At 40.1% G+C, this 25,891-nt stretch overlaps 1 protein-coding gene across 1 annotated transcript in view; it reads right to left on the reverse strand.

Moving 5' to 3' along the window:
• Window positions 1-691: 691 nt before the first annotated feature.
• The window catches only part of COL4A5 (collagen type IV alpha 5 chain), a gene marked incomplete at its 5' end in the record, with an annotated part of 73,017 nt that continues 47,817 nt past the window's right edge, over window positions 692-25,891 (reverse strand). Inside the window, 21 exons of the mRNA XM_084212799.1 lie at window positions 692-3,188; window positions 4,672-4,844; window positions 5,133-5,247; window positions 5,803-5,980; window positions 6,321-6,533; window positions 7,814-7,912; window positions 8,173-8,301; window positions 8,651-8,722; window positions 8,871-8,943; window positions 9,308-9,441; window positions 15,681-15,866; window positions 16,623-16,673; window positions 17,253-17,351; window positions 17,901-17,981; window positions 19,205-19,331; window positions 20,158-20,297; window positions 20,621-20,710; window positions 21,699-21,797; window positions 23,022-23,171; window positions 23,928-24,017; window positions 24,890-25,057. Of these exons, the coding sequence (XP_084068925.1) occupies window positions 3,107-3,188; window positions 4,672-4,844; window positions 5,133-5,247; window positions 5,803-5,980; window positions 6,321-6,533; window positions 7,814-7,912; window positions 8,173-8,301; window positions 8,651-8,722; window positions 8,871-8,943; window positions 9,308-9,441; window positions 15,681-15,866; window positions 16,623-16,673; window positions 17,253-17,351; window positions 17,901-17,981; window positions 19,205-19,331; window positions 20,158-20,297; window positions 20,621-20,710; window positions 21,699-21,797; window positions 23,022-23,171; window positions 23,928-24,017; window positions 24,890-25,057 (2,549 nt within the window). The 3' untranslated portion in view covers window positions 692-3,106. The remainder of the gene's footprint in view (window positions 3,189-4,671; window positions 4,845-5,132; window positions 5,248-5,802; window positions 5,981-6,320; window positions 6,534-7,813; window positions 7,913-8,172; window positions 8,302-8,650; window positions 8,723-8,870; window positions 8,944-9,307; window positions 9,442-15,680; window positions 15,867-16,622; window positions 16,674-17,252; window positions 17,352-17,900; window positions 17,982-19,204; window positions 19,332-20,157; window positions 20,298-20,620; window positions 20,711-21,698; window positions 21,798-23,021; window positions 23,172-23,927; window positions 24,018-24,889; window positions 25,058-25,891) is intronic.

Here is a 25,891-nt window from a genome sequence, read left to right on the forward strand (position 1 = left end):
TCATTCTGGTTGCAATTTACAGTTCCCCACCTGCAGTAGCTTACAAGAACTGGGCCTGTGTAGTGGGAAAGGAAGGGTGAGGACCCCCCTCCTGCTGGGCTTTCCTGCAGTCCTCCCTCCTCCAGGCAGGGCCAGACCTGCAGTGCTGCTGTCACAGCTGCTGCCAAAGCCACACGGTGCCCTCGAGTGGCTGCAGCATGTCCCCAACAGCTCAGACAGACCCACCAGGTGCCTGCTGAGATTAACTAAAATAGCCCAAATCTACGTGATTAGCTATGAGAATAAAAACTTGCAAAAACATACCAGACATCAGGAAAAGAGCCTTAACTGGAGCTGAAGTGGTGTCCAGAGCTGCACCGTGTTTAGGTGTTGTTGAAAACTATTTTAAGGATCCAGTGGCCAAAGCAGTGTTTTCCTTTTTAATAATAAAGCTGCAAACACAAACTTTTACCTGTAGTTTAATGTTTATATAGTGATGGATAGCACCTAGAGGCCCCAACCAACATTTGAGCCCCCTCAATGTCTCTGCCCCAAGGAGCTTACAGTCTAAGCATCAAGAAGCAGAAGAGAATAATAACCGTGTTCTCTTTTACCGATCAGTAACTCCGGTCCAACACAGGTCAAGTGATTTACCTGCTCTAAGGCACAGAAGGTGTGGTGAGAATTAACCCAACATCTCTTGAATCTCTGCTGCAGATCTCAAAATAAAAGATGTTCCTTCATGTCTAGACCACTTTTCTCTTAGTAAAATGTCACCCTTTGGAATTCTGTGCCTGAAGCTCTTTAAGGTTCAGGACTCCTGTCCAGGTCAGGGCCACAGCTGCAGGGACAGAACAGAAAACAGAGCTGTCACAAGCACAGCTGCTTTACTTTTCTCTGGTCATCTCACAGGTTTGGGCCCTGAAGCTGCCACAAGACCAGCAGGTCTGAGTATGTTTAGATACTGTACCTTAGTACCTCTGTACCTTAGCCTGGAATAGGATCTCCTGTCTTGGTTTTACCTGCTGCAAGAGAAGCACAGATCTTACAAAGAAGCACCAGTTATGCACTGGTTTACTAAACATGGTCCACTCTATTCCATGTCCCCACATCTGAACACTGTGTTGGTAAACACAAGATGGGGTGCTGGTAGGGAAGGCTGGGAGAGCCCTTTCCTTTGAGAGCTCCTTGGCCTTAGCATCCACTTTCTGCTGTTTTAGGGCTAGGGATTGGCTGCTGTGGTCATTTTAGATTTCTGCAGAGCCAGCAGCAAGATAAGGGCTTGTGTTTACATGAAGAGACTATTTTATTTCAGCTTTGGTAACAAGTTCCTGACTTGGAGGTAGCAGCAGGTTCAGTTTATTACTACATGCATCAGCAAACCAAACTAAACTGAGCTGAAAGATACACATTGCTGAATTCCCACTCTCTACCAACAGATATAACTGCAGCTAATGGAAAAAAGACAAAGCTATTATTATTTTGCACTTTAAACTAAAGAACTTCAGTTTCATACTCAGTTGAAAGCTTTAGAAATCAGCACCAATCTCATTGTATATCACTGCCACCTGCTTAGTCACCAGTCCTATGTCTTTGTCAAATGTGTAAAACAAGGAGATGTCGGATGCTCCATGTTTACAGGGACAACTGGAAGGTAAGAAAAGCCATTAGCAGATAAATTACTTAACAGTATTCAATAAACAAATACACATCACCTGTATAGAGCAGTATGTTAATTCACAAGTTAGGTTGTATTGATAGTCGAGGTGGCAATCTACAATGAAAATATGAAGGTATTGTCACTTGACAGAGTCCTGCATTGTCAGGGAGCTGTTTATACACGAGGGTAAATGAAACGCTTTGACCATAGAAGCTGAACAGTCATGCATACAAAAGTGATCACTTTTCAGCTATTGCACAAGTAGTGACACTCTTTAGACATACATAGGAGGATTCTTACAAACTGACATCAGAAAGACTGCATGCACCATCTTTCAAGGCCTTATGTGAACTATACATACACAGGAGTTGCTGTATACTGTGAATACATTGTGGATGTGTATAAATTCACATAAGATTAAAAGATAAATTTGTAAATAGGAAGGTTTCCAGCAGCTTATGCTTTATTTTATTCAGAAGGTTTCTTAGTGTGTATACTATTTTGGCATCACTACGACATCACTTCAGAGCTGAAGTTTCATGTAAGCATCATCCTAAATGCTTTGGTAACTGGATATTTCCAAAGGACAGGTTTGGTTAAACCAAACTGATTACTAAAATGTGAATGTGACTTGTATGCTTAAAAGAAGGATATAGAATATGGCTAATAATTTCACATATTTTCACAAGATAAAAAACCCCTTTTCAAGTGGATTGGATTTTCTAAGCACAGATAAAACCACTGCTAGTATGGTGTACAACATTTAAAACCCTGATCAAAATTACTTCAGAATAATTGTGCATTCCCCAAATATATCAGGTTGGCAACTGAGGAAGGAAATGAAAAATTAAATGAATAAATTGGCATAAGAGGGGTAAACTCTCTCTGTACCACAAGTTTCATAATAAAATACTGTCTTATCTTTTAATTTTAGACATAAGGATTTTTATATCAGTCTGGTTTGTTTCTAGATGACTGAAAGTTTAGATTAAAAAGGTGTTTACACAATATACACATTTCATTACTTACAAAGAGAAATAAGCTTAAAATTTCATATTAAAAATACAGTAGGGTTAGTAGCACCATGAAAAATGTTTTTCAAAACTGCAGTCTTGTTATTTTAAACATGCTCAGTGCGTTGTGTTCTTCTTGATTCTCTTGGTTGATCAAAAAGGTGCCATTTTGGTACAGGGAGAGAAATGAAAAAATTCATCTTCTGATCCTTTGTGAACCTCAAGTGTTCTTTTCTGTTTCCAAGAGGTCAATTCTTTCATCTTAGTGCTGTTGTCAAATACGTACTGAACAACCCTTAGTTTGGCACATGAGTGAGGTACACTTGAATTTGCATGGTTAAAACAGTTTGGATTTGTTTTTTCTATTCTTTCTGCACAGTAGCACCATTGTTGCAGCTGGAAGACAGTGCATCTTAGGAATTTTCAACTGTTTTATAAAACATTCTCCAAGATGTTACGTCTTCTTCATGCAAACTTGACAACGACTAATCCGCGTCCTCAAGTCTCCAGCTTTCAGTGTCTCAGACTGAGGTTTGCTGGTTGACAGACACAAAGGAAAGGTTGCATTAGGTTTTTCTTTGTTTACAGTTCAACTTCTACTGAATTCATTGTTTCATATAAAACTTAAGTATGTGAGCAGGGAATGAATCCTGAATTTGAGAGTTTTTGTAAGAGGGCTCATTCTGTCTGTTGCCAGCAGCAGGTGACAGATGCTCAGTTGTGTCAGTGTCCCCAAGGTATGCTAAGCACCTGTTTCAGTCTGGCAGATGATGGAGCACAAACACAACCCAAAGGGAAGTGAATTGTGCACATCTGAGACTGTATCTGGGGTCTGTTTTCGGCCTTTAGTTGAAGGGTACTTTAACACCACACCAAAAGTACTGCTACAGTCAGAGTTGCATTTAAGTGGTAGCTTTACCAAATAATTTATTTTTATTTTGAAAGGGTAACAAGATGGAAGATTAATGCAATTAGTGTAATAGGTGTGTACACAAGTCAAATGCTTAAAAGTTTCTTTAAAAAACAGAATGAAGAAGGAAGTTGCTTTAATGGGAGGGACAAAACAGTAGAGACAAATCTCAAGGGTGCGTGGCAGTTACTAATAGGAAGTTTTCACTGGTGAATTACTAATAATCAGCTACCCAGAAAATTGAAGAGTGATGAATTATCATGTCAAGTACCCTGACTGTAGGTGTTACAACTTAGGGGCCACCACTGCTCAGAGCATAATGCCAGCCCTATGCCACAAAGCGACACTTGTCAATTAGGTGGCAGTGGGAATATTAAGAGGTTTTTTATCAGCACACAAACAGGGCAGTAGCTATTTATTCTATGAAAGGACATGATTCTTCAGTGAAGAAATTATTTGCTACTCAACTTGAAAGGGAAAAAGTTGGAGGAGCTGAGAGACTCCAGCTGAAAGGCTGACTGCAGAGAAGCTGAGAACACAATGGCCACTGGCCTCCTTGAAGCCAAAATATCATCTCATCCTGTTTCCTTCTGCAAAGTGTGGATGAAAATGCTGGCCATGGAGGGTAGGAAAACTTCTTCATACAAGATTTTTAAAAACAAGTCTCATGAACCTCTGTCTCAAAAGATTTAAGTAGAGTTGATCTTGCCCATCACTCCTATCCCCTGTATATCTGTGAGCCACCTTTCCAAATATTTGAGTTTATTGAAAGGTTTGGCAAGAAAAAAAATCAAAACTGTTCTTTTGGGTTCCAAATATAGCAAACACAGTAAGACTACTTTCAGAGGAGGTACTAAAACAAAATGTGAATGAGAGCTGACACAAAAAGAATCTGGCTCCTTGCAAAACAGAATGTGCCCTAGCAAGTTTTCACATAATATTAAAGGCTTACCAAAGAAACACTTGAAAAACTGGTTGTGAGGGGGAAAACAAGCTAAATTATTTCCCTATATCCCTATAAACAAATATCTTTTGATCTTTGGAATAAATTCCGTTTCAAAAGCATTCATTCTGGAATAAAGCAATAGACAAGAAACAGGTTTTCTTACCTGAACATTTCTGACACCTCTACAGTTGCCAGCCAGAAACTGTAGGAATTGGCATAGTAATTACAGGTGCCCCGGCCATGGCATTCGATGAACGGCGCTGAGCGGAACTCTTCCAAACAGGAGCCAGGTGATGCCAAGGCCTGTCCAGAGCCCTCTGCTCCAGCACTCGTGTGCTAGTGGAGGGAAGAAGGACACAAACAAGGATCTTAGGTGTTAAGACCTGAATAGCACAGCAGTCAGCTACTGAAAAGTCACTGTTCATTCTTGGCAGAGATAATGCAGTGTCAGACACCTCCATAAACGCCAGTGCTGCTGGGATCTGTGTACTGTCAGTCCTGGCTACCTTGGTTAGTGGCTGAAGGTAAAATGACAACCCTTGCAGTTCTTATCAGTGTCCTAAAGCAGCTGAGGACACGGGTGGGCAGGCAGTAGCTGCTCCTGGAGTAGGAGGCAGTTCTTACCATCATGAAAGAGTAACCAATCCAGAGGGAGTCCCAGCCTGGAGGACATGAAGGGATCTGAATGGTCTGGCTGTGGACAGCTATCACCATAGCAGGAGCTTCACACACAACACATCTGGACACAGGGGAATAGCAGAGAAACACGTGATGTTAAAATATAACAGGAGTACGTAGAATTCTTAATAAAATTCTTACACTGAAAAAGGGAACAAAACTCACCTATTAACCTAGACTTTTACTTCTCACATATTTTATAACTGCAATAAGAGTATTTTGGAGCTCAAATCTGTTTCTATTTTCACTACATTGGGTAAAATACTGAAGCAGTCCCTGAAACAAAAACTGGAAGCTCAAAGTCCCCAAGTGAGTGCCTTAATCCTAAAGCCAATGGCTCCCCTGTTCTCTTTCCTGTCCACAGTGATCTCACACTGCTGACTAGAGAGATTGCTTGTTTGAGAAAAGCTGTACAGCCTCTTCTTATCCCTGCTGCAGGGAGATGAACCTCTGCAGACAATGAATACTTAAAAAAACTCCTATTTTTCTAGTCTCTCCCAGAACAAAACACGACAGACGAATCTCTTAATTCCCAAGCTGCATATTGGAAACACGTGGGTAAGAGGTACTGTTTCTCCAGATACTAAAGCAGAGCTGCTGGCCTGCTGTGCCTCACCGGCTAATGAAGGGCTGAATGCTTGGCCCAGTCAGGGGCTCCATGCTCATCGGCATCGACTCGGGGGTTGACAGCCAGTAGGAATAGTCATTCCTTGATGCAAAGTTACAAACATTGTTGATGTTGCAGAACATGAAGGGCATGGTGCTGAAACGTCTAAGACAGCTCCCAGCAGTACCTACAGAGTAAGACACATCAGACAGCAAAGTTTTCACTTCATTGCTTTTTTTAGCAATTCTTTCAGAATAGTACTTGTGGATCCTTCCTCTCCCTCCTGTGAGTGCACAGCAGTGCTATCAGATTGTCACATGGGGGAAAAACTTCACTTCTCCATTTTGGTTTACATTCCTTCATCCTGAATTACAATGTGCATCCTCTGGAGATAGCAGATCTTAGCATGCAATCCCCATCCTCATCTAGAAATCTCCAAGACTGCTCTGTCTTCAGAGAACCCAAGCATTCGAAGAAGCAGCTACAACACATTTCCTCTTAAAGAGAGAGCATACAGAATATCTCACCCAAATCCTGGCCATGTGCTCTCTCATTTCCTTGCACATATAGAAGAGAGAATCCATCATATATTCTTGATGTTCCCTGTGGACATAGTGGTGTGTCCCTGGTCTGGCTGTGCCGAGTTATAAGGAATCCATGAGCAACAGAAGCTGTTCCAGGAGGACCAGGTGGGCCTTGTAAGCCATCAGGACCAGGAGGTCCTTGTATTCCTCGTGAACCTGTTCACAAGAGAGAAACACAACACACAGTGTTGATTAACACCATTGCTTGCTCTTTTAGGACCAACATAGCTCTGGAAGGTTGTTGGTCTCGTGACTGAGTGCTTCTGTGTAAGGGCACCTGGTATTTGCTAACACTGTCTTCCTTTTTTTTATTTTTTTCATTTAAGCTTGGTTGAATCAGGGAGATTGTTGTAGATGGTTGTAACAGTGGAACTTCTGTGTTGTAGGGGTATTGTGAAGTTAAACACTCTCAGGGCTGTCAGGCATTATGATAACTGCAGAGAACATGGCAGCCACTGGAATTACTTCAGTCATCTTCCCACTTCCAAACGGTAACTGTGTGTGCAGCTTAAGATAACGTTGAAATATCTTGCTCAAGATCACAAAATAAATAAATGGCAGAGCCAGAAACAGGGGCAAGTCTTAGTCCAGGCCATGCTGTGGTAACACCTGAGCCAAAGCCCATCAAAATGAAAAGCTGCTGCCAGTTTTGCAATAGGCTACTGAAAGTGGAAATAAGCTAGAACAGCCTTGAATGTGAGCACAAATGAGTCAAATAACTGAGAAATGTATCAGAAAAGGCTGTTCTTGAACAGCAATATCAGGAAATAGAACTACAAATATTTAGACTGTTATCTGTAGTCATTATTTACATTTTTTTACTAAAATAATGCTAACAGATTTCATAGAGCTGCTCAGACAAAAAGGAAAAAGAGGTGTTATGGATTTTTGTATTCTTTTTAACTGTTTTAATTCTAATACTTTTTCTCACAAGTTGCAATAGAGAGCTACTTAATATCTATTACCTTTAGAAAATTTTCCCAGTGCCTTGTCTGATTTCTCAAATCCTAGTTCAGTGGTTCTAAGCAGTACCTAAATGGTAGTCCAGTGTCTGACTTTAGTGAAACTATTTTATGAAGTCTATTTTTCCCATTCATAATTTCCATGCGAAATAAGCGTTATTTTACTAATCTCTCTCTTCAGTTTTTTTAAAATCTGCATTATCTCCTCTGCATCATCTGTGCTGCAAAGGGGATGCCATTAAGCTTGAGGTAAAGCACTTAATGTTATTCAGCAATGACCAGCAATGTGTTAGTGCTGAGAATATTCCAAATCAAAGTATGTTCAGGTGTTTGTAATATTTCTGCATAAAGAAAATCCTAAAATCATGATTTTATCATAATTCATATGAAGCAAAGATCATACTTCCCAGTATTAACCTCCATTCAGAAATGAGAGTCTTTTTCCAGTGAGTCCTCACAGCATCAACACCCTACCTGGTTGGCCTGGAAGACCTCTCTCTCCTTTTCGTCCTGCTGGACCATCAAAACCAGGAAGTCCATCTCTCCCTGGGTCACCAGGAAGACCAATTGGACCTAGAACACACAAAAGCAGAACTGAAATAAAAGCTCTTGAAATCTCAGTACATAAATTTTCAAGTTGTCAGTGACTCATCTGTTGCTTCTTTCAGACACATAAGAGAAGAACATGTCAGATGTGTATGGTGGAATCCTGTGTTTATCTGTTAACCTGCATTTCTCTCTTGCCCCTTGCTGAGCTCAGTAACTCATCACTGCAGCCTGTGCTATGGCACTGGCACTGCCACCTGCACTCAGATACATTTCTTGGATCATACCTGGCAATCCCTGTGGCCCTGGCAATCCAGGTGGTCCTTTGGACCCAGGCTGTCCTGGAGGACCTGGGGAACCAGGATCACCTTTGACAACAATACTTCGTCCAATGGTACCCGGTAAACCTGGTGGACCTGAGAGAAGGAAGATTGGTATTAGATAAACCAAGGTGGAAGACAGCATTAGAAACAGTTCATTTCAAAATCAGCAGCCAAGAGCTCCATCATTGCAAGAAAAAATAACTGCATGCATAGAACAAAAAAGTACTCTTGGTGACCCCCCTCAGAGGAGTTAATCCATATGGACTGGATACAGAGTACAAAACATATTAGAATTACTTGTAGGGGCTGAAAAGTACAGGTTGGAATTATGCTGAAGATCTTGCTCACTTCACTTTGACTGCTGGCTGAGACCAACTCATCTATGTAACAAATTCTACTGACAGGGAGCAAAAGTGACAGTGCCACCACCCTGGACTCCTACCTGGTGGGCCTGGCAGTCCCTGGCTGCCCGTGAGGCCAGCGGGTCCTGCAGGTCCAGTGGGACCCTTCATACCTGAAACATCAAATTGACACAGTTACCCAGTGAAAGAAGGTGCTGTTCTACAAAGTCCGCTGCAGGAATGGCCTAAACAGGCTCTTACTGTGTCTGGAGGTTTTGCTCAAAATGCTGGTTAAATACCTGGGAATAGCCAGTGAAATACCTGGGAATCCTGGAACGCCTGGAACCCCGGGGTCACCCTTCATTCCATTCAGACCTGGACGACCAGGATCCCCCTGAAGAGAAGAGCCTCACGTTATTCCCTCAGCTCAGCAGTTCCAGAGAACCAGGATGGAACAGGTGGCTGGGGACAACAAAGCACACTGGGGGCTGTGGAGGGCTGAGGCCACGGGGGCTGGCAGTGACAGTGGGAACACGAGGCTGCATGGACAGCTCCAGCTCCCATGGGAATATAGCAGGGACATCCTGCCTAGATACTGGGGGATAGCTGAGGAAAAGATCTACTCCCTTGCTACAAGACAGGGTGCTAGTTACCACATTTTGGCTTTTATTATGTTAAACTGCATGTTCCACCCAAATATATTCCATTTTTATTTGATTTAAAAATTAACTAGGGGAAAACTCCATTTCTTGTCCTACCTGGCGTCCAGGTGGTCCTTGATCTCCCTTTGGACCAGTCAGGCCAGGTGGGCCAGGTGGACCTGGGTTCCCTTTTTCCCCTTTAAGTCCTCCACTGCCTGGTGGCCCTCGTGGACCTTCTGGGCCTGGTGGACCTTAACATTGCAGAACAAATATGCACACATCAGTACATATCATTCATTTTCCCCAAGTTTGTGCCTTCAGTGTTTTAAAAAAAAAAATTAAAAAATTGGCTTAACTTTCCAGCTCTATTTCAGTGCTAAATTCAGGGTAAACTAAAAGGAAAACAAGTAAGAGGAATTATTTGCACTACCCAACTCGGGAACCAAGGCCCCTTATCTAGCTGATGAAGCAGGTCTTTCCAGAAGGCAGTGCAGCTCACCTGCATTAGCAGCTTACTGGTGACCAGACCAGTGCCTTTACCAGGAGCCAAGAAACCCAAAATTAGATGGTACAAATATCCTCTCTGCTGACCTGCATTACATTCATCATGTCTTAAGTGCTTCTTAACAGCCTGAATTCCTCTTGTAAGCTAGTCTCAACACTAGCACAGTACAGTGTAAACACTGTAGTGCTGCTTTCTTGTTAGAATTTGACATACCTATTAAGGAGCACACGAGTGCTGTCTCCTGACTGCTGGGCAGCAGGAAGCTTGTCATTCTACCTTGCCTACATAACATGAGTGGCAGAAACTTCCTTATGTTGAATGACTCTCTCTGCAACTGATTTCTTTTAATCTTTAGCAGACTTACACTGTGTAAATCTAATAGAGAAACTGGGCTGGTCTTTAAATGTTTTGCCTTTGTTACAGCCAGATTAATCCAAAACAAAGCAGTGGGTATAAAACTCTGATATCTGGGGAACTCAAAGATGAGACCTCCACCTTGGTCCCACCCTCTAAATGGAAAGTAACCAGTATTAATTTGTGGCAAAATAAACCGTAAGTAAGTGCGGAACAGCTAATAACATTTTACAAGTTAGAGCTCATAATTGGATTAACAAAAGGATTTTTTTGCAGGACAGTGCTATGACATTCTCTCCTGTAGTACAAATCTAACAACATTTATCAATGTGCTGGATTTTTAGTCCTCCTGCAACCTTGAATGACTTGGCATCTCCTTTGACATCCTCATAATCTATACCTAATGGATAAAATTGATGATTTGTGTTTCTGCATGCAAATTTGAGTATACAATTCCTTCCCTTTTTAAATCAACAGAAGTTTTGTACCAGATTTCACATATATCCTGTAGCAGTTTCAGCTACAGAAAACATCCCATCATGCAAGGATTTTTTGTGTTCATTTTGCTCTTTCATACTGGTCTGGTACTGTACACATGCAAAATAATACCAGGTTACCATCTAGGGCATGCTAATCAAACACAAACAGTTTGCAGAGTAACCACAGCCCTTAAAAAGACAATCACAGAGTTACAGGAAAACATCTGTTTCTCTTACATCAAGTGCAATGCAGTAAAACAAATTGCCCGAGTTAAGAGTCTAACCTGGAGGCCCTGGAAGGATCAGAGTTCACCAAAGCCCAATGATCGATGTTAGAAGGGTCAGACATCACACAGTACAAAACAAGATTACTAGTTAGAAATAGTACAGATGACAGCATATACACTACACAACAACCCATTTCACCAGCATATTTTGTATTTACAGTATAATCCACATGCATGCATAAAACCACACATGAATACACAAACAGGTATTTTCAGATACTAGTTATTCTGGTGACTAGGCTCTACTGAAACTAATTTGACACTTCATTTAACAGCAAACTTAAAGCTTCACTAGAGAACATATTATTGCTTTAACATTACAGCTAAGGTCTATAAATGGTTAGTCCTGCTCACAACAGGGTTTGGACTATGCAACCATTTCACTGACAGTACTCAGCCTCACAGGGCCCAGAGCTTGGCAAATAGGTAAATTGTGAATTACAGCTTACTCCTGTGCAAAATTCTGCTTTGGGCAGGGGAGAAGTGTGATTAACAGGAGGACTTATCACCACTAATCAGGTATGAGCCTCAACTATCTGTGAATACAATTCCAGGACTGAAAAGCAGGCTTATGCCCTCTTTGAAACTGTAAGCAGGATTGACACGGATCAACAGGGTTGCAAATGCTGTAAGCAAAAACACAGCAGAACTTGCAAATTTAGAATTTGTTGTCTTTACTGTTGGCATTATTTTGTCTTGATAAAAATATTTCAAGATGCTAATTTACTTGCTCAAGGTTATATGGAGAATGGCACGTGATAACATCCTTAGAAAAATGATTTAAATGCCCTCTCTCAAAAGATAAGCTGGTGTTCCCTATGATGCTCCTAAATTAATATACATTTTAGCTCCTGTGCCACTTGCACGTTTCATGTCAGTGAAATGATTTAAATATATAACATATCACCATGCAATTTGCAGCTAAAAACTACAATAAATACACAAGTTTACCTCACAGCACTATTTCTTACATATTTGGTAAATTATTTTAAATACTAACTGTAATACAGTCGTTAAAAATAATGACATGGACATTTCATTGTTACTGTTAAGTACTTATAAACTGTATTTCACTGATAGGTAAGTTTTGCTATGATTTATAAATCAGTCCTACACATGTTCATCACTGAATTCTGACTGATCACAGTCACAGGGTGGAACAAGACTTGATACAATTGCTCAGTTCCTCTCAGCAGCCCGTGATGGCAGCTCTCTTTGAAAGCGTGGTTACTGCTTGAGTGACCACAGTTAAATTAAAAGGTAAAGGCACATTTCCTTTTTTTGACATGGCTGCATAAAGATAGGATTCAAACATCAGGGGCTACCAAATTTGCTACCTTGTGGTGCTTAGGACAGCAGGCTGAAAATTAAAATATATTACTTTATTAAATTTTCATGACAGTTCTTTGCTGCCCAAAAGTCATCATAGCAAAACCTAAAGACATCATTATTATTAAATAGATATACCAAGTCATTTTCAGTCTAGACACAGATGTTAAAATCTTCCCAAGTGCCAGTTTGTGCTCCATGCTGATATACTAAGGTTACAATAAATGTCTCACCAATTCTCTCCCACTGCCCTAGTGCCAGGGAGGACATGGCTGAGCTTTATTTTTATTAAATACTTGTGGAAGGAAGAACTTTCCTCATTTCCTCTAAATGGGCTACTGAAGTGAAACAATGGAAATAAGGATTTCTCTGCACTGAAAATTTAAAGGCTCTAAGTTGGGAATCTAAAGCATCACTGTTAGTCTGTATAAATTTTCCTACAGATACTGTTGGTATAAAAGAAGCATCTAATTTATTTAAGTCAGTTGAGAATGTCCAAAATCAACAGTAGCAGGTGCTACAAAAATTACTACTGTGACTTGCCCAAGCTGCAACACACAATTATGCAGCAAGTCATGGGAGGACAGTGCAATGTGCTTTTTTAAAAAAAGCTGAAAATCAGAATATATTGTTTCCACTGAGGAAAAAAAAAAAAGCTAAAAACAAGTTTCACAGCTGGGGACACTTTATAAAAGCCTTGCAAATCTAGACTCACGTGGACTTCCACCATGGGCAGAGAAACTGTGTCCTTCCAATGTCAGTCCCACAACAACATAGAAGAGGGGGCTGAAAGCCAACTCTGAGCATTTTTTTCCCCACCACAAATTAAAAGGTATGTCTGAAACATGACTCTGCATATCTACATTTAGACACTACAAAAGTAATACATTCATTTTCATGCAAAGTTATTATTTTGCAGTTACGGGGCTAACCTGAGGGACCTGGGAGTAGGGGGTCAGAATTCACCAAGGTCATCATTAGAACAAGGGGAAAAACATCAAAATTGTTAGAAATATCAACAAACTAACATATTCAACTAAACCTTTCTTTTTAGATTTAGCTCAATATTCCTTTACATACAGTGTGCAAAACACCAAACTATTATTATTCATAGCAAGGAAAACAGACATGTGGAGTAACAGCAGTGTTCTGTTGCCCTGGAAATTGGCTTTTTTTTATAATGAATTAATAAATCTATGCCAACACCATCTATGTTTATTTTAGGGGTAACTCAACTAGAATCAGAGAGCTACATCATGTTTGACTTCATCTCTTTTACTAATCTTAGAATATACCCAGAAGTCAACAACAAACAGTACACGCAAACAGCTTCTGGTTTTATTTCTGTCCCTAGAAGGGGTAATTTGACAGCCACACAGCTGCTTTTATGAGTAACTGCCCTATGTTGAAATGTTACAAAATCAGCATTCCAACAATAGACTCTGTTATCATCAGAAACAAAAGGCTGGAGTGCTGATTGTACCAGAACTGCAATAATAGTTTGGTTTATCCACATTAGTTCACACATAACTGAGCAAAACAAATGCTTCACTTTATACATTGCATGCAACAAAAATGGAAATAAGAGAAAGAAAGAGAAAAAGAGAGAGAACATGGCTGAGCAGAACCTCACTGGTTGTTTCCTCTGCTGATAAACCTGCACAAAATGAGTCCCACCAATGCTCCACCTTCCCAGCTGATCAGAATCAGTAAACATTTGATTTAGGCAGGGAAGTGAGAACAGATGAGCAGCTCCATAAAACCCCAACACTACAGCAGAGCAGAGATCTCAGTTGGTATTTTATTACACCTCAGAGGTTGCTTAGCCTGGTGCACTTTTAAAGACTTCTTTAAAGTTTGGAGATATCCTCTGTATAAGAAACTTTTAAAAATTAAAGTCTATACTGTAATGGACCAATCACTGTCCTGGGCCAAAATTTTAATTGCTGCACTACTCTATAAACAGAAGAATTAACAGAAAGTCCAAAGCAAACTGAGGCTACAAACATGCTGCAGGGATGCTCCACTGCCTGGTTAGAGCCCCTGGGGCACAGCAGGGAGTCAGTTCCTCCAGGGAAAAGGGGGAAGGCATGCACTCTTCATTCTACCAGCCAAATAGGAAACCAGGGAGACATTGTGACTGGCTGGGGATTATTAACCCATAGGGTGGTTGCTCCACATCAGTCACACACAAAGCAGGTTTAGGATGAAACACAATGGAAGTATTTTTACTGGCACTAAAAGAAAACTGCATTATACTGGCAAACAGCATCCCAGTTCTAAGGTGTTATAGATTAAAACCAATGTTTATAATGACTCATTTTTTAAATACACAGGGCATATGAGTTCATAGCCTACTCTGCAAAAGAAAAACTCACATTGCCGTTGATAATAACATATGATTCAATTCCACCTCTAGGGAAAATATTTTGATAAAATTCCATTCAAAGAAACATTATTCAGTATGACTGCCTCCTCTTGTGTCAGAAGCAGGCATGAGGAAAATGGGAACCTTTAAATCTTTTCAAGTGTATACTGCAAAGCTAAACTCTCCCTTGATACCGAAAAATCAACAACATCTGTGTTGCAGCTATTTTACAAATGTACTATCTCAAAACTAACTTTCCTCAGAAAAGTCTTATTTAAAGAATATCTTGAGGGCAATAAACAAAAATATTACTTCACCATTAATCTGCAAAGGAAAAAAATCCCTGTCATCAACCAATGGCTTGCTTGGAAAGCAGTCTCCCTATTAGGGAGACTATCAAGCCTGTTATTTAAGATGAATCTTAGATGTAGCAAAGTACTTCTGGATTAAAGATCCAGAACTAAGCTGGAGCTGTGGCAGGTTCATTTAAATTGGATTTTTTTTCAAGAGCCGTATCTAAATGCAAATAAACATTTTATAAAACAAAATAGAAATCAATTTCTAACACAGGCCAGGTAGTTGCTCAGCAATGTTAACTCAGTGTAGTGTTTTCTCATTCCCAGAATTAGTTGGTGCAGGAATAAGATGCAAACATGGAATGGAAAGATGAACACGGCACGATGGAGCGCGGAGTCCACGGGAGCCACGTGACACGATGGAGCAATGACTTGTGTTACATGGCCCGGAGATGAGGAGCAGTATCCAATCTGACCATGCTGGGATGCTAGTGGGAATTTGATTTTCATGACTCTTAGAATGATGGGGCTTGTTATGTTTGGTTGTTGTGTGCGGTGACGTTTGCTGATCGCGTGACACTGCAAAGGCCTCAGATGTGCAGAGGCCGTACCGTGCTTGTGAGGGATTATTGGGGCAGCATGCGGAGAACCTCCCGCAGGGGAACGCCTTTGATTTTTGCTGCCAGGCATCCGAAATTTAGAGAAACTCAGGCTAGTTCATTTATAGATACTGGGGTTTTTTGGCAACAAAATTCTCTAGTTGCCCACACACCTTATCCATCCAAATAAACGGAGCCAATTAAAGGCTGATGACCCACCAGCAAAATATCAAAGTACTGGCAGATGTTCACAGGTATGGATCATGCTCTTACCTGGCCTTCCTGGAACACCTGGTGGGCCAGGGCTACCTTTAGGACCTTCCAGAGGTGGCCCTGGTATTCCTGGTGGGCCTGGTGGACCCTGCAGACCAGGGAATCCCTGGAAACCTGGTTCTCCCTTTGGTCCTGGAAGTCCAGGGGGTCCCGGTGGGCCAGGTAACCCCAGCTCTCCTTTTTGCCCTGTAAAAAGTCATGTTTGTGAATAATGTTACCAATTTATATAAAGCCCAAAAACCAACTTGCAAAGCCATTTCTCTCTCTTGCAGAAGGCACAAGTCTGGCCACAACTCCCCTTCTTTGCAGGGTGAGACAGGGTAAAATTGTCTAATATTCAGAAAAGAGTGAGGACTAATAATCCTTGCAGGAGAAAGCACCATAGCTTATAACATGTTAAAGTCTTCCTAAGTCAGTGATGCTGACAGTGATGCATAAATGTCCTTGGAGACTGTAAGCCTGCAAATAAGGCTTTCTGTGAAGAAACCTGTCAATATTAAGACTTCATCCTTTTTTTGAGATGTTGCTGAAAATTAGGACATACTTGCAAATTTTCAAATAAGCCTGGAGAATTTAGGAGCTTTAATGCTACCAGAGAAGAACAATGTATCAAATACCTAGAGTTTCAAAGCAGCTTCATTTGTCATCTGTTGTACGAATGCTTTATTTACTGACAGCAATCAGCAAAGTTCCACACAATGCATAGGCTATTGCTCTTGTGCATTTATTCTGGCTGCATAATGGCTAATTTACAAAATACAGTGGTCAGTAATAAAATGTCTTTATTGCTGTGGTTAATTTAAAACAGTCTGCTGAGGAAAAAAAATTACTTGTAGCTATAGCATTCATTTGCTACAGAAAAACAACATACCCTTCTTGTTTTTGGCATGTAAATGTATTTTACATTGAACCTTTTTAACAAAGGCAACAGAAATGCTTTACCTGATAATCCTGGGAGTCCTGGGGGTCCTGGACGCCCAAAACCTGGTAGACCTGAAAATAAAGATAGATTTAGACAAAAATGAATATTTAGCTTCCAGGTGTCCAGTAATGAGAATATGAGGCTTAGAACAATGGAAGTGCAGTTCATCTAAATAAGTGCTTCCTTGAGATGACTTGGATTCTCATTCACTCACCAGTATTCCCCAAAGTTGGAGTGTTTGCCATTGAATGCATCCCTAACTCTCATAACTGTTTCCATCCCCTCACAATCCACATTCTTTCAGATTTTGGGAGTTACTATGTTTGCATTTTTGTTTGAAGATCTATCTTTAGAGCAGGGATTACACTGTTCATCCACTGTGTAACTGAGCTGAAGCAATATAGCTACTATAGAATACAGGAACAGGGGCTGGTGTTAAAGCCAGGTAATGAAATGCAGGAGAGCTGGCTGAATTCTTGTCCTGTGCTTCCCTGGCAGCTTGCCAGCATCCTTTGTGAGCCACCCAGCAGCCAGGAACCACTGGAACAGCTTTGAAGGTGTAAGGGCAATTACAGGAAAGAAAGAATAGAGCAAGCAAAACATGTCAATGCAGAGTGAAGAGGAGGAAAGAAACAGGAAGGACACCTAACCTGGTTCACCCTTCTGACCCGCTGGTCCAGGGATACCGTCTCGACCAGGTTGTCCCTTTTCCCCTGAAGGACCAGGAGGGCCAGGACGACCAATATCACCTAAAACAGGGATGGAACACATCAGCACAGTCTTGCCTAAACTGCAGTAAAGAAAGCCAGCCTTCCCTTCATCACTATCTGAACCTAAAGGTGTGGTAATGCAATAAAAGATTTACAAGGGTGTAAACTTAAAATTAAACCTTTCTTCCCTGACAATTCAGAAAAGACTTTTAGGCCTGTGATTTTTCAAGCAGTCACTGTTTGCTAAAAATATAATGCTTCCCTTTAGAATAAATTAGGATTTTGCTCCCATAAAAACAGGTTAGACCACTGTAATACATAGCATAAATAAAGCTGGTAAGTACAGAAACAGTTAACTTCTTGTTTCAATAGCTAACGAATTGACAGCAAATACAAGTCCTTAAAATAAAATTAAAATTTGTTTCTTTGCTGTTTAATTTCAGTGAATTAAGTGTGTGCAAAGGTGTTTCAGCATCCATGTACATATATATATACTTCCATGATGCTAAAAAGGTAAGAAAGGAAGTGCCTTCATGTGTTATGTTTTTCACAGAAGCAGCTGATCTCTGCTGCACTGTCTATGCTCACCTACTGGCCCAGGTGGTCCAGGCAGGCCAGGATTACCTGGAGGGCCCTCAATACCTTTTGGTCCTGGAATTCCTGGTGTTCCTGTAAAGTACAAGCATTTCAATCAAATAATGAACAAAACTGACTTTTCAGCAGATCTTGAAATGCTACAATCTGAGATGCCCTAAGTAACAAATGAGCTAATTCTACCAAGATACTGTATTTATGCTCATTTTGCAGATTTAAAGTTGGTCAAGGAGATGAATTAGAAAGCAAAGAATGCACAGAAACAAAACATACTGGTACAACTGCCCTAACTGCTACTCTCAAGCCTCCTCTTAACTGGTGAGCGCTCGTGGCCAAGGACACAGCAACTCAACAGTTACCATTTTAAAGACAGACGTTTCTGCTTGACAACAAATTGAAAGCATTATGAACTGGGATTGAATAGTCCTTCCCCAATCCTCTTTTCCCTTCCTGAAAAAGTAAAAATGGTCTTAGAGTTTACACTGGATTCTCACCCCTACAGCATGAGCTGAGCGGGAGGCAGGAGAAACACCTGATCTGTTGCATGTTTGCTCTGACCAGCACCTGAGTCCGACCAAGGCAGTGTCTCAATACACCTTGTGGCTGTTCAGTCTTTTAGGCATGACATGAAACAGAGGATAAAACTGTCAGGTTCATGGTCAGGTTTTGTTTTCTTCTGAGCTATCACAACCACAGTTGTAAATTCCCTAATTTTCTACATCAAAGCATCTCAAGCATATTTGTAAAACCGCCTTTAGTGCTGTAAAAGCAGCCAGGGTAAAGACTTTGTTTCTTTAAATTTTGAATAAAAAACCTGACAAACACCTGTGAACAACCACTATTAATATTTTTTAAAGAACAAAGTGCAAAACCTAATTTAATTATATTTCAGAGATTTCTCTTTAGAACACTTTTTTTTGACAATAAATGATATGAAAAAACTGCTAAGTTTTCCAGGATGGCACTTTTTTACTGATTCATGAAGAAAAAATATAGATACTTTTTTTTTAACCCTACTATTTGTGTTAGAGGAGGTAAGAGTGAATGCTATGGAAAGTATTAACTAACACAGCTGCTCCATCCCCTCAGAGCAGAGGAACAATTTCAGAAGGCACTCATAAGACAGGCATTCTCACACTTTTGCAGTGACAATTCCAACAGCACAAAGCTTAGAAGCAGCATATGGACAGAAACTCTGAGAAGCTGGAGTCTCCTCCAATTACCCACTGTGTTTAGCTGTTCATATCAATATTAGCAAGAGGGAAAATGAAAAAAAAAAAAAATCTGTTGAGGATTACCTGGGAATCCAGGAAGGCCTGGTTCTCCTTTTGCACCTGGACTGCCTGGAAATCCAGGCAAACCAGGATTTCCAGCTATACCTTTAGAGCCTGGACTACCTGGGTATCCAGGCAAGCCAAGATCTCCCTGGAAAACATTAAGCAGAAATAAGAACCCAGACTTATTTAAGATAGGAAATCCCTTATTGTATGTTCCCCATCCTACCATCAAATCAAGGTCACAAGCATATTGTGTACACCTCCCGGCATATCCAGTTAATGTGAATTGTCTCAACACAAAATGAAGCAAAACCAGCAATAGTAAAGACTTCAACAGCCTTCTCCTATAATTTTGTGTACAGTATCACAGTTTTCCCTCAGAACTAGCCTATGTTAAAGAAAAAAGTATCTTCCTTTCTTCCAGGAGGATCAGAGATTTTTACCCCCTGATGATGCAGACTGTAAGACATTCTGAAGATCTATTTGTCACTTTTTTGTGGGTGGCAGATAGGATGATATAAGTTAATATTAATTAAAATACTTCACACAGACTTTAAAATTTTAAGCAGCAGTAACCACGTTATATTATTAGTAATTTGTTCTTAAACGCATGCCTGAAATTTTTAGGAATTAACTACATAATTAGACAGGGGGACAGTGATATTAATTGTATAAATCCCTAGCAACTACAAAAGTGTCACAGTGAAGATCAGGCTACTAAGTACATCCACCTTGAAAAGTATGGTAAGCAACCTTCTGCTTTAACCTGATTAAGTTATATATAAATATTTTCACCTTAATTAGAAATTATCTCACCTGAAAAGTCAACCCTGCTTGTTACTAATATATTTATATACATATTTACAGTTATACTTAGTATATATAAAGTAATAGTTGAGGGGGGGGAAAAAAAAAATCAACACAAAATTTTATTTCCTCATTTAATTTTCAATTGAAGGATTTTGTAAAGGTACCTTTGGTCCAGGGGGACCAGGAATACCAATGCCTGAAAGACCAGGGTCACCTTTCTCCCCTTTCAGTCCAGGAAATCCTGCAGGCCCAGGCTGCCCTGGACGTCCTGCTAGTCCTTGGCTGCCTTTAAGCCCAGGGGGACCTGTCCAAAAGATAAAATGAAATTAAAAAAAATATAAATAAAACTTCTGCAGTAATTTATAGAAATCATTCAAAGTATAGCAACTGAACTAGGAAGGCCTAACAATTTGGCTGGCCTTGAATACCTAATTTTTTTTTTACTTTTAAAACCAAACTAAAATAATTACCTAAAAATCTCCATTATGTACGTAGGGCTTTATGCAATCATAAAGCATGCATTTTTATTGCTATTACTACATGCTAGATACAAGCAGAGTTATCTTTGGGGTATATAAAAGGAGAACACTGGCCCAAATGAAGTGAAATTCAAGCACAGAAACTAACCTGGAAGACCCATCTCTCCCATAGCTCCTTTTAATCCTGGAGGTCCTGTTGGTCCTGGCTGCCCAGGAAGCCCCATGTCTCCCTTGATGCCTAGGAAAGGTGTGATTGAGTTAATTAATGGCAATAATTACAGGTTTCTGATATCCAAGCATTCTCATAGGAACATGCTTATCATCTGATTACAAGCAATGGATCTGGAGTTGCTTTAGGCATACTGCTCCTACTTGCTTTTCCACACTTATTTGTAGTAAAATATTCAACACCTTCGTTTTGTTGCAAGCCAAGATTTGATTAGGGCCACTGGTGATTTGTTTTGAAATAAGTCTAATGAAATAGGTCAAATCTCAGTCCAGGATTCAGTCACCATCTGAAAGGATTCAGCACTGACAGGTGTGATACGGTCTCATGAGTTCCTCTGCAGAATGAACACATCTATCTTATATGCAACAAGTATTCAGGAACTTCTTTTACAGAATTAAATGCAACCTACAATGCCCAAACTAGTTTGAGTCCTGGATGTTATCAATATTCCCTAAGCCCAACAAAATATTTAAAGCAAGGCCTACATTAGACACAGCAAGAAAGGACTCAAGATCTCAGATAAATTGTTACAGCTGCAGGGAGAAGTGGTGCGAAACAGAATTTGTTTATTTGGTCCTTGCAATTCTTTACAGCAAATATTTGACACCCAGACAGCTTTTGCAATACATCCATTTGGCCATTTTAAAAATACAAGGCTTAGCAATATATGAAATAAACATATGAAATTAAAGTCCTGCTGGCAGGTTCTGCAGCCATGTTGCTTCCTCAAGCAGCAAGTACTTTTGCAGTCATCCTGAAAGACACCTTAATCTTTAATGGGATCAGCTAAAACCTGCTCTTGTGTCTGTTTGAAGGAAAGGGCTTCAAGCATGTGTTTGGATAATGACTTTAAATGCCCCAAAACTGTGCTGCAGTTTTAAGTGCAAATCCCTAAGGTTAGTTTAGATATAAATGGATTAACATCCCAACTCCATGATAAAAACACATGCAAATCTTTATTCATCAAAGCTGTCCAGCTGAGGCCTTGTTTACTGACCTGGCAATCCTGGCACACCTGGTGGGCCACTAAGTCCTGGTGGGCCTGGGTCACCTGGGAGACCTTGATAACCTTTCTGGCCTGATAAACCAGGAATACCTCAAGGGAAAAAGACATTTTATTATTATTACTATCACTACTGCTGTACATTTTCTTTTACCTTAAGAGATCAGATGTAGCTATGGATGAGTAAAAAAATCAAATAGGGATTTTTCTTCAGTAAATATAATTCTTCCTAGCTTAGCAAAGAAAAGCATTAAAGAACACAAAATATTTGCTCTGGAAAATTTAAAATTACTACAGGAACAGAGCAACATAATTAGTAGAGAAAAAAAGTAACTTCATGACTAATGCCAATATACTTCATTCGAGGGCTGTCTTCTGGACAAGCAGACTCCATTCTAACCTCTGCATTCATCCAGATTATTTATATACAAGTTAAATTACATTGCTACACCAAAATCACTTTGGGACTGATATGTTATAAAAAATAATGCAGGTGTTTTAGCAGATTTTTACGAATTCTATGTGGCTGTTATCTCATAAGAACTTTCTGCTGCGCTGCTGACATAGTTAAACCTGCCTTCCACAGGATAAGAAAAAAAAAGTCTTAGGAACCTATCTAGGCTTGTGAGAAATTAATACAATAGGTAAATTAGGACAATAATGGCTGGGACAACATTAGAGAAAAGCATTCTGGCTCTCTCTAGGGTAGAATATTTTTTACTCCTCTCAAGACTAAATTAAGAGTTCAAAGGAGACATCAGAACCCTTGGTGGGGGAGGAGGGAGAGGCCAGAAAGAATGAGAGAACAGACTTGAAAAAGACTTCCAGGCTGCCAATTTCCCAAGCAGAAATACACACAAAGATGACATTCAGCTCATGGATGGTACAGAGACACACAAAGGGAGAACAGAGAGGTGGTGCATGAGAAGATAACCTGAGCAGCTTCATCCTACGTGGCAAAGACTGAAGGACCTTTGAGACAGCAGGACAGCAGCTATGAAAAGTCCCTCATGCTTAGGAATAACTCCTAGAAGAGTGAATTGTAATCCTGCTGAAAGCACCTTAGTGCTATGACAAAACTGCCATGTGCCAAATAATAGTAACAGCTAATGAGCAAGGACATGGCAGACTAATCATAAAGAGGAACTTGGTCACAAGATCCCTTTAAAAAAAGCCTAAATACAAGACCCTTAAACCACATCTATATTCCAAATTGATTTTTTTCGGTAAGAATGAATAGTAATGGATTTAGTCACAGCTCACTACTATGTGTAGAGGACAAAGCACCTCCCCACACCCACATGCAAAGTTCCTTACCTGGAACACCCGGCTCTCCTTTTTCTCCTTTTGCTCCCAGCTGTTTGGGATCAAGTGTTCCTGGTGGACCTGGCAGACCTGCTTCACCTTTGATGCCTTTCTGCCCCACTGGTCCAGGAGGTCCTGGTGGACCAGGTAATCCACTATTACCTACAGAAGGTACAGACAACAAAAGGAAAAAGTAATCCTCAAGGTAGGCTAATGTATTTGTCATACTTTGTCTCACATAGGCATTCATGATTTATTCATGAGGCTGGAATTCACCAGTTGGAATTCAGGCAGTTTATGGAAGGTGCTCCACAGCACCTTTAGCCCTGGAACAAAGCTGAGGGAATGGAGTGCACAGGGGTGTCTGCCAGCTCTGGGCAGCAGAGGAAGCAGCTGTGCCTGTCTGTGCTACCAGCACAAAGGGGTCACAACAGCTATGGCACCTTTGGATTCAGAGCCTCCTTGTTCTGGAGAGGTAAACTGGGTTTTCTTCTACCAAACTCTTTCAAAATTCATCTCCAACAAGGGGGTTGGGAAAATGCAGAGAGAAGAGACTCTCTCTGATACCTATATAGATAATTCTCGATGACTCCATAACCCTAAGCTTCTGATTTTCTTCTTTCTGTTGTTTTAAGCAGACTTCAAAACACACTGCAGAAATATTGCCCTACTTCAATGCCATCAATCCAAAGAAAATGTTTATGAAATAGCTAACAATTCATGACATCAGCTAAATAGTGATTGAATGCTATGGCTTAAAAATGCGAAGCAATTCTAATCAGCACTGTCACAAGACATTAACTTAGGTAGGTCCCAGAAATTAAAACCTAGATGTTAGTATTACAAAACCTCTTTCAACACAGGAGAGGGAAAACAGCATTCTGTGTCCCTTTCAGGGGTGAATAAAACAAACATTACCTTTCAAGCCAGGCAGACCATTTCTTCCAGGAGTTCCTGGAGGCCCTGGTGGACCAGGAGCTCCCATGACACCCATCTCACCTTTGGCACCTAAAAGCATTGAACCAACCACACTGTCATTCTGAACAGAGACTCAAAACCTAACAGTTACCTTCAATTTGCTTCCCTGGATCTTTATGGTATTTATTAACCAGCACAAGCCCATTTAAAGGGAATTACAAGCACTCATTTATTGTATAAATTAACATCAGATAAAATGACACTTGAAAATTGTGCCAATTTTTCCAGTTAGGTCCTGAGAAGAAAATTTGCACCACTCTGCTATGTTAGAAAGCATGTTTATATCTCCAAGAGGTTTAGTTCTCTGGTTTGAAACACGCATACTAGTTGGAACAAACTTGACTTGAGTGAAAGGCAAGAAGACAATTAAGTATATACTACTTCTAGAATCTTTTGTATTGCTCCCTCTATCCAAGAGATTATTAAAATTCATTTTTAGTATTTCTATTTCAAAGGCCAAAACAGACTAGCTTAACAGAATAGTCTAACACTTAGAATAAGGAAATTAATACTTAAAACTAAGTAGCACTTATCATGATTTTCTTTAAAGAAAAATTATTTTTAATTATAGCAGTGACTAGAAAAAAAAATCACAAAATAAATTAGAAAAGTATCATAACAACGATGATCAAAGCCATATCTGAAAGTTATGAAAAAGTATAATGTATGAAATATTTAAATCAAGTTACAGGGAAGAGTGAAAAGGTAACAAGGATTTTAATGCAACAAATCTTGTTACAATGTTTTTTTTTAAAGTATGAGGTGTAATGGTCACATATATCCAACTTTAAATAGGTAGGATAAACACCTAAGCACATTAAGCTGGCATGGCCAAGCATAAAGAGCTTACCACCTGTAACTGCAGTTTGGTCTTTCTCCACAGGTAAAATACATGAACTTACCTGGAAACCCAGGTATTCCATCCCTGCCAGGGGGCCCAGGTGAACCCTGAGGCCCTGGTAGTCCAGGGGGTCCTGGGTATCCTGGAGCTCCTTGGTCACCTGGAGGACCAGGAATATCGAAGCCTGGAGGACCTGGATCCCCTTTCTCCCCTGGAATGCCTTGCAGCCCTAGACAATGTGGTTAAGACAAAACCTTTTAGCAAAAAGTCAGGCAAGGCTGAGATCTGTGTCTGAGCATAGTACTGTAGGAATAGTTTTAGTTGCAATCCATTCCCAGCACTGCTGAAAATCCTGCAATTCTAAAACCAATTATTTTTTAATGGCTTCCAAGTGTTAGAAGACCATATTCTCCTGAAGAGAAACATGACTAAAAGTTTACTAAGATGCAGCAAATGTAATTCAAATCTCAAAAGGAAAACAACTCTCTTCAAAAAAAACCAAATTTATTAGACTAGTTTGTATTTTAAAATTAGGTATTCAGATTCATATATTTCCATGAATTACTCAATTTTCCTACATTCTAAGATAACATCAACTGAATATTTTTGAAGGTTAAAATTCTGCACTGCACTGTATTTTCCCTAAATGAAAAATAATAACTGTCAAAATATGCTTAAGATAGTTCAATGCTCATGTCCCTGGAGCTCCAGGCACTGAAGCAAACAGGTGGCTCATTTCCCTCCAGTGCACAGAGTCAGTGAAGATGCTCACCCTGGAAATGTAGCTGACCAAAAAGGAGAATTCATAAATCTCAAGTTAAGAAAAAGCTTTGGTAAAGAAACCACAGTACCTGGGGGACCTGAGGTTCAAAAGCCAACGAGTTAGAGCTCATCAGGAAGTTGAGACAGGTAGCAGTAAGCAGTTGTAATAGTCATTAAGTTAGGAAACAAAATAAAGCACATATAGATTAGAACAAAGACAAAAAAAATATCTATCTAAAGTTACTGAAAACAGATCTAAATACAAAGAATTCAATGCTAATGCAGCTAAGAGAAACCAGAC

Source organism: Fringilla coelebs, assembly GCF_963513975.1.
Source record: "Fringilla coelebs genome assembly, chromosome: 11".
Lineage (NCBI taxonomy): Eukaryota > Metazoa > Chordata > Aves > Passeriformes > Fringillidae > Fringilla > Fringilla coelebs.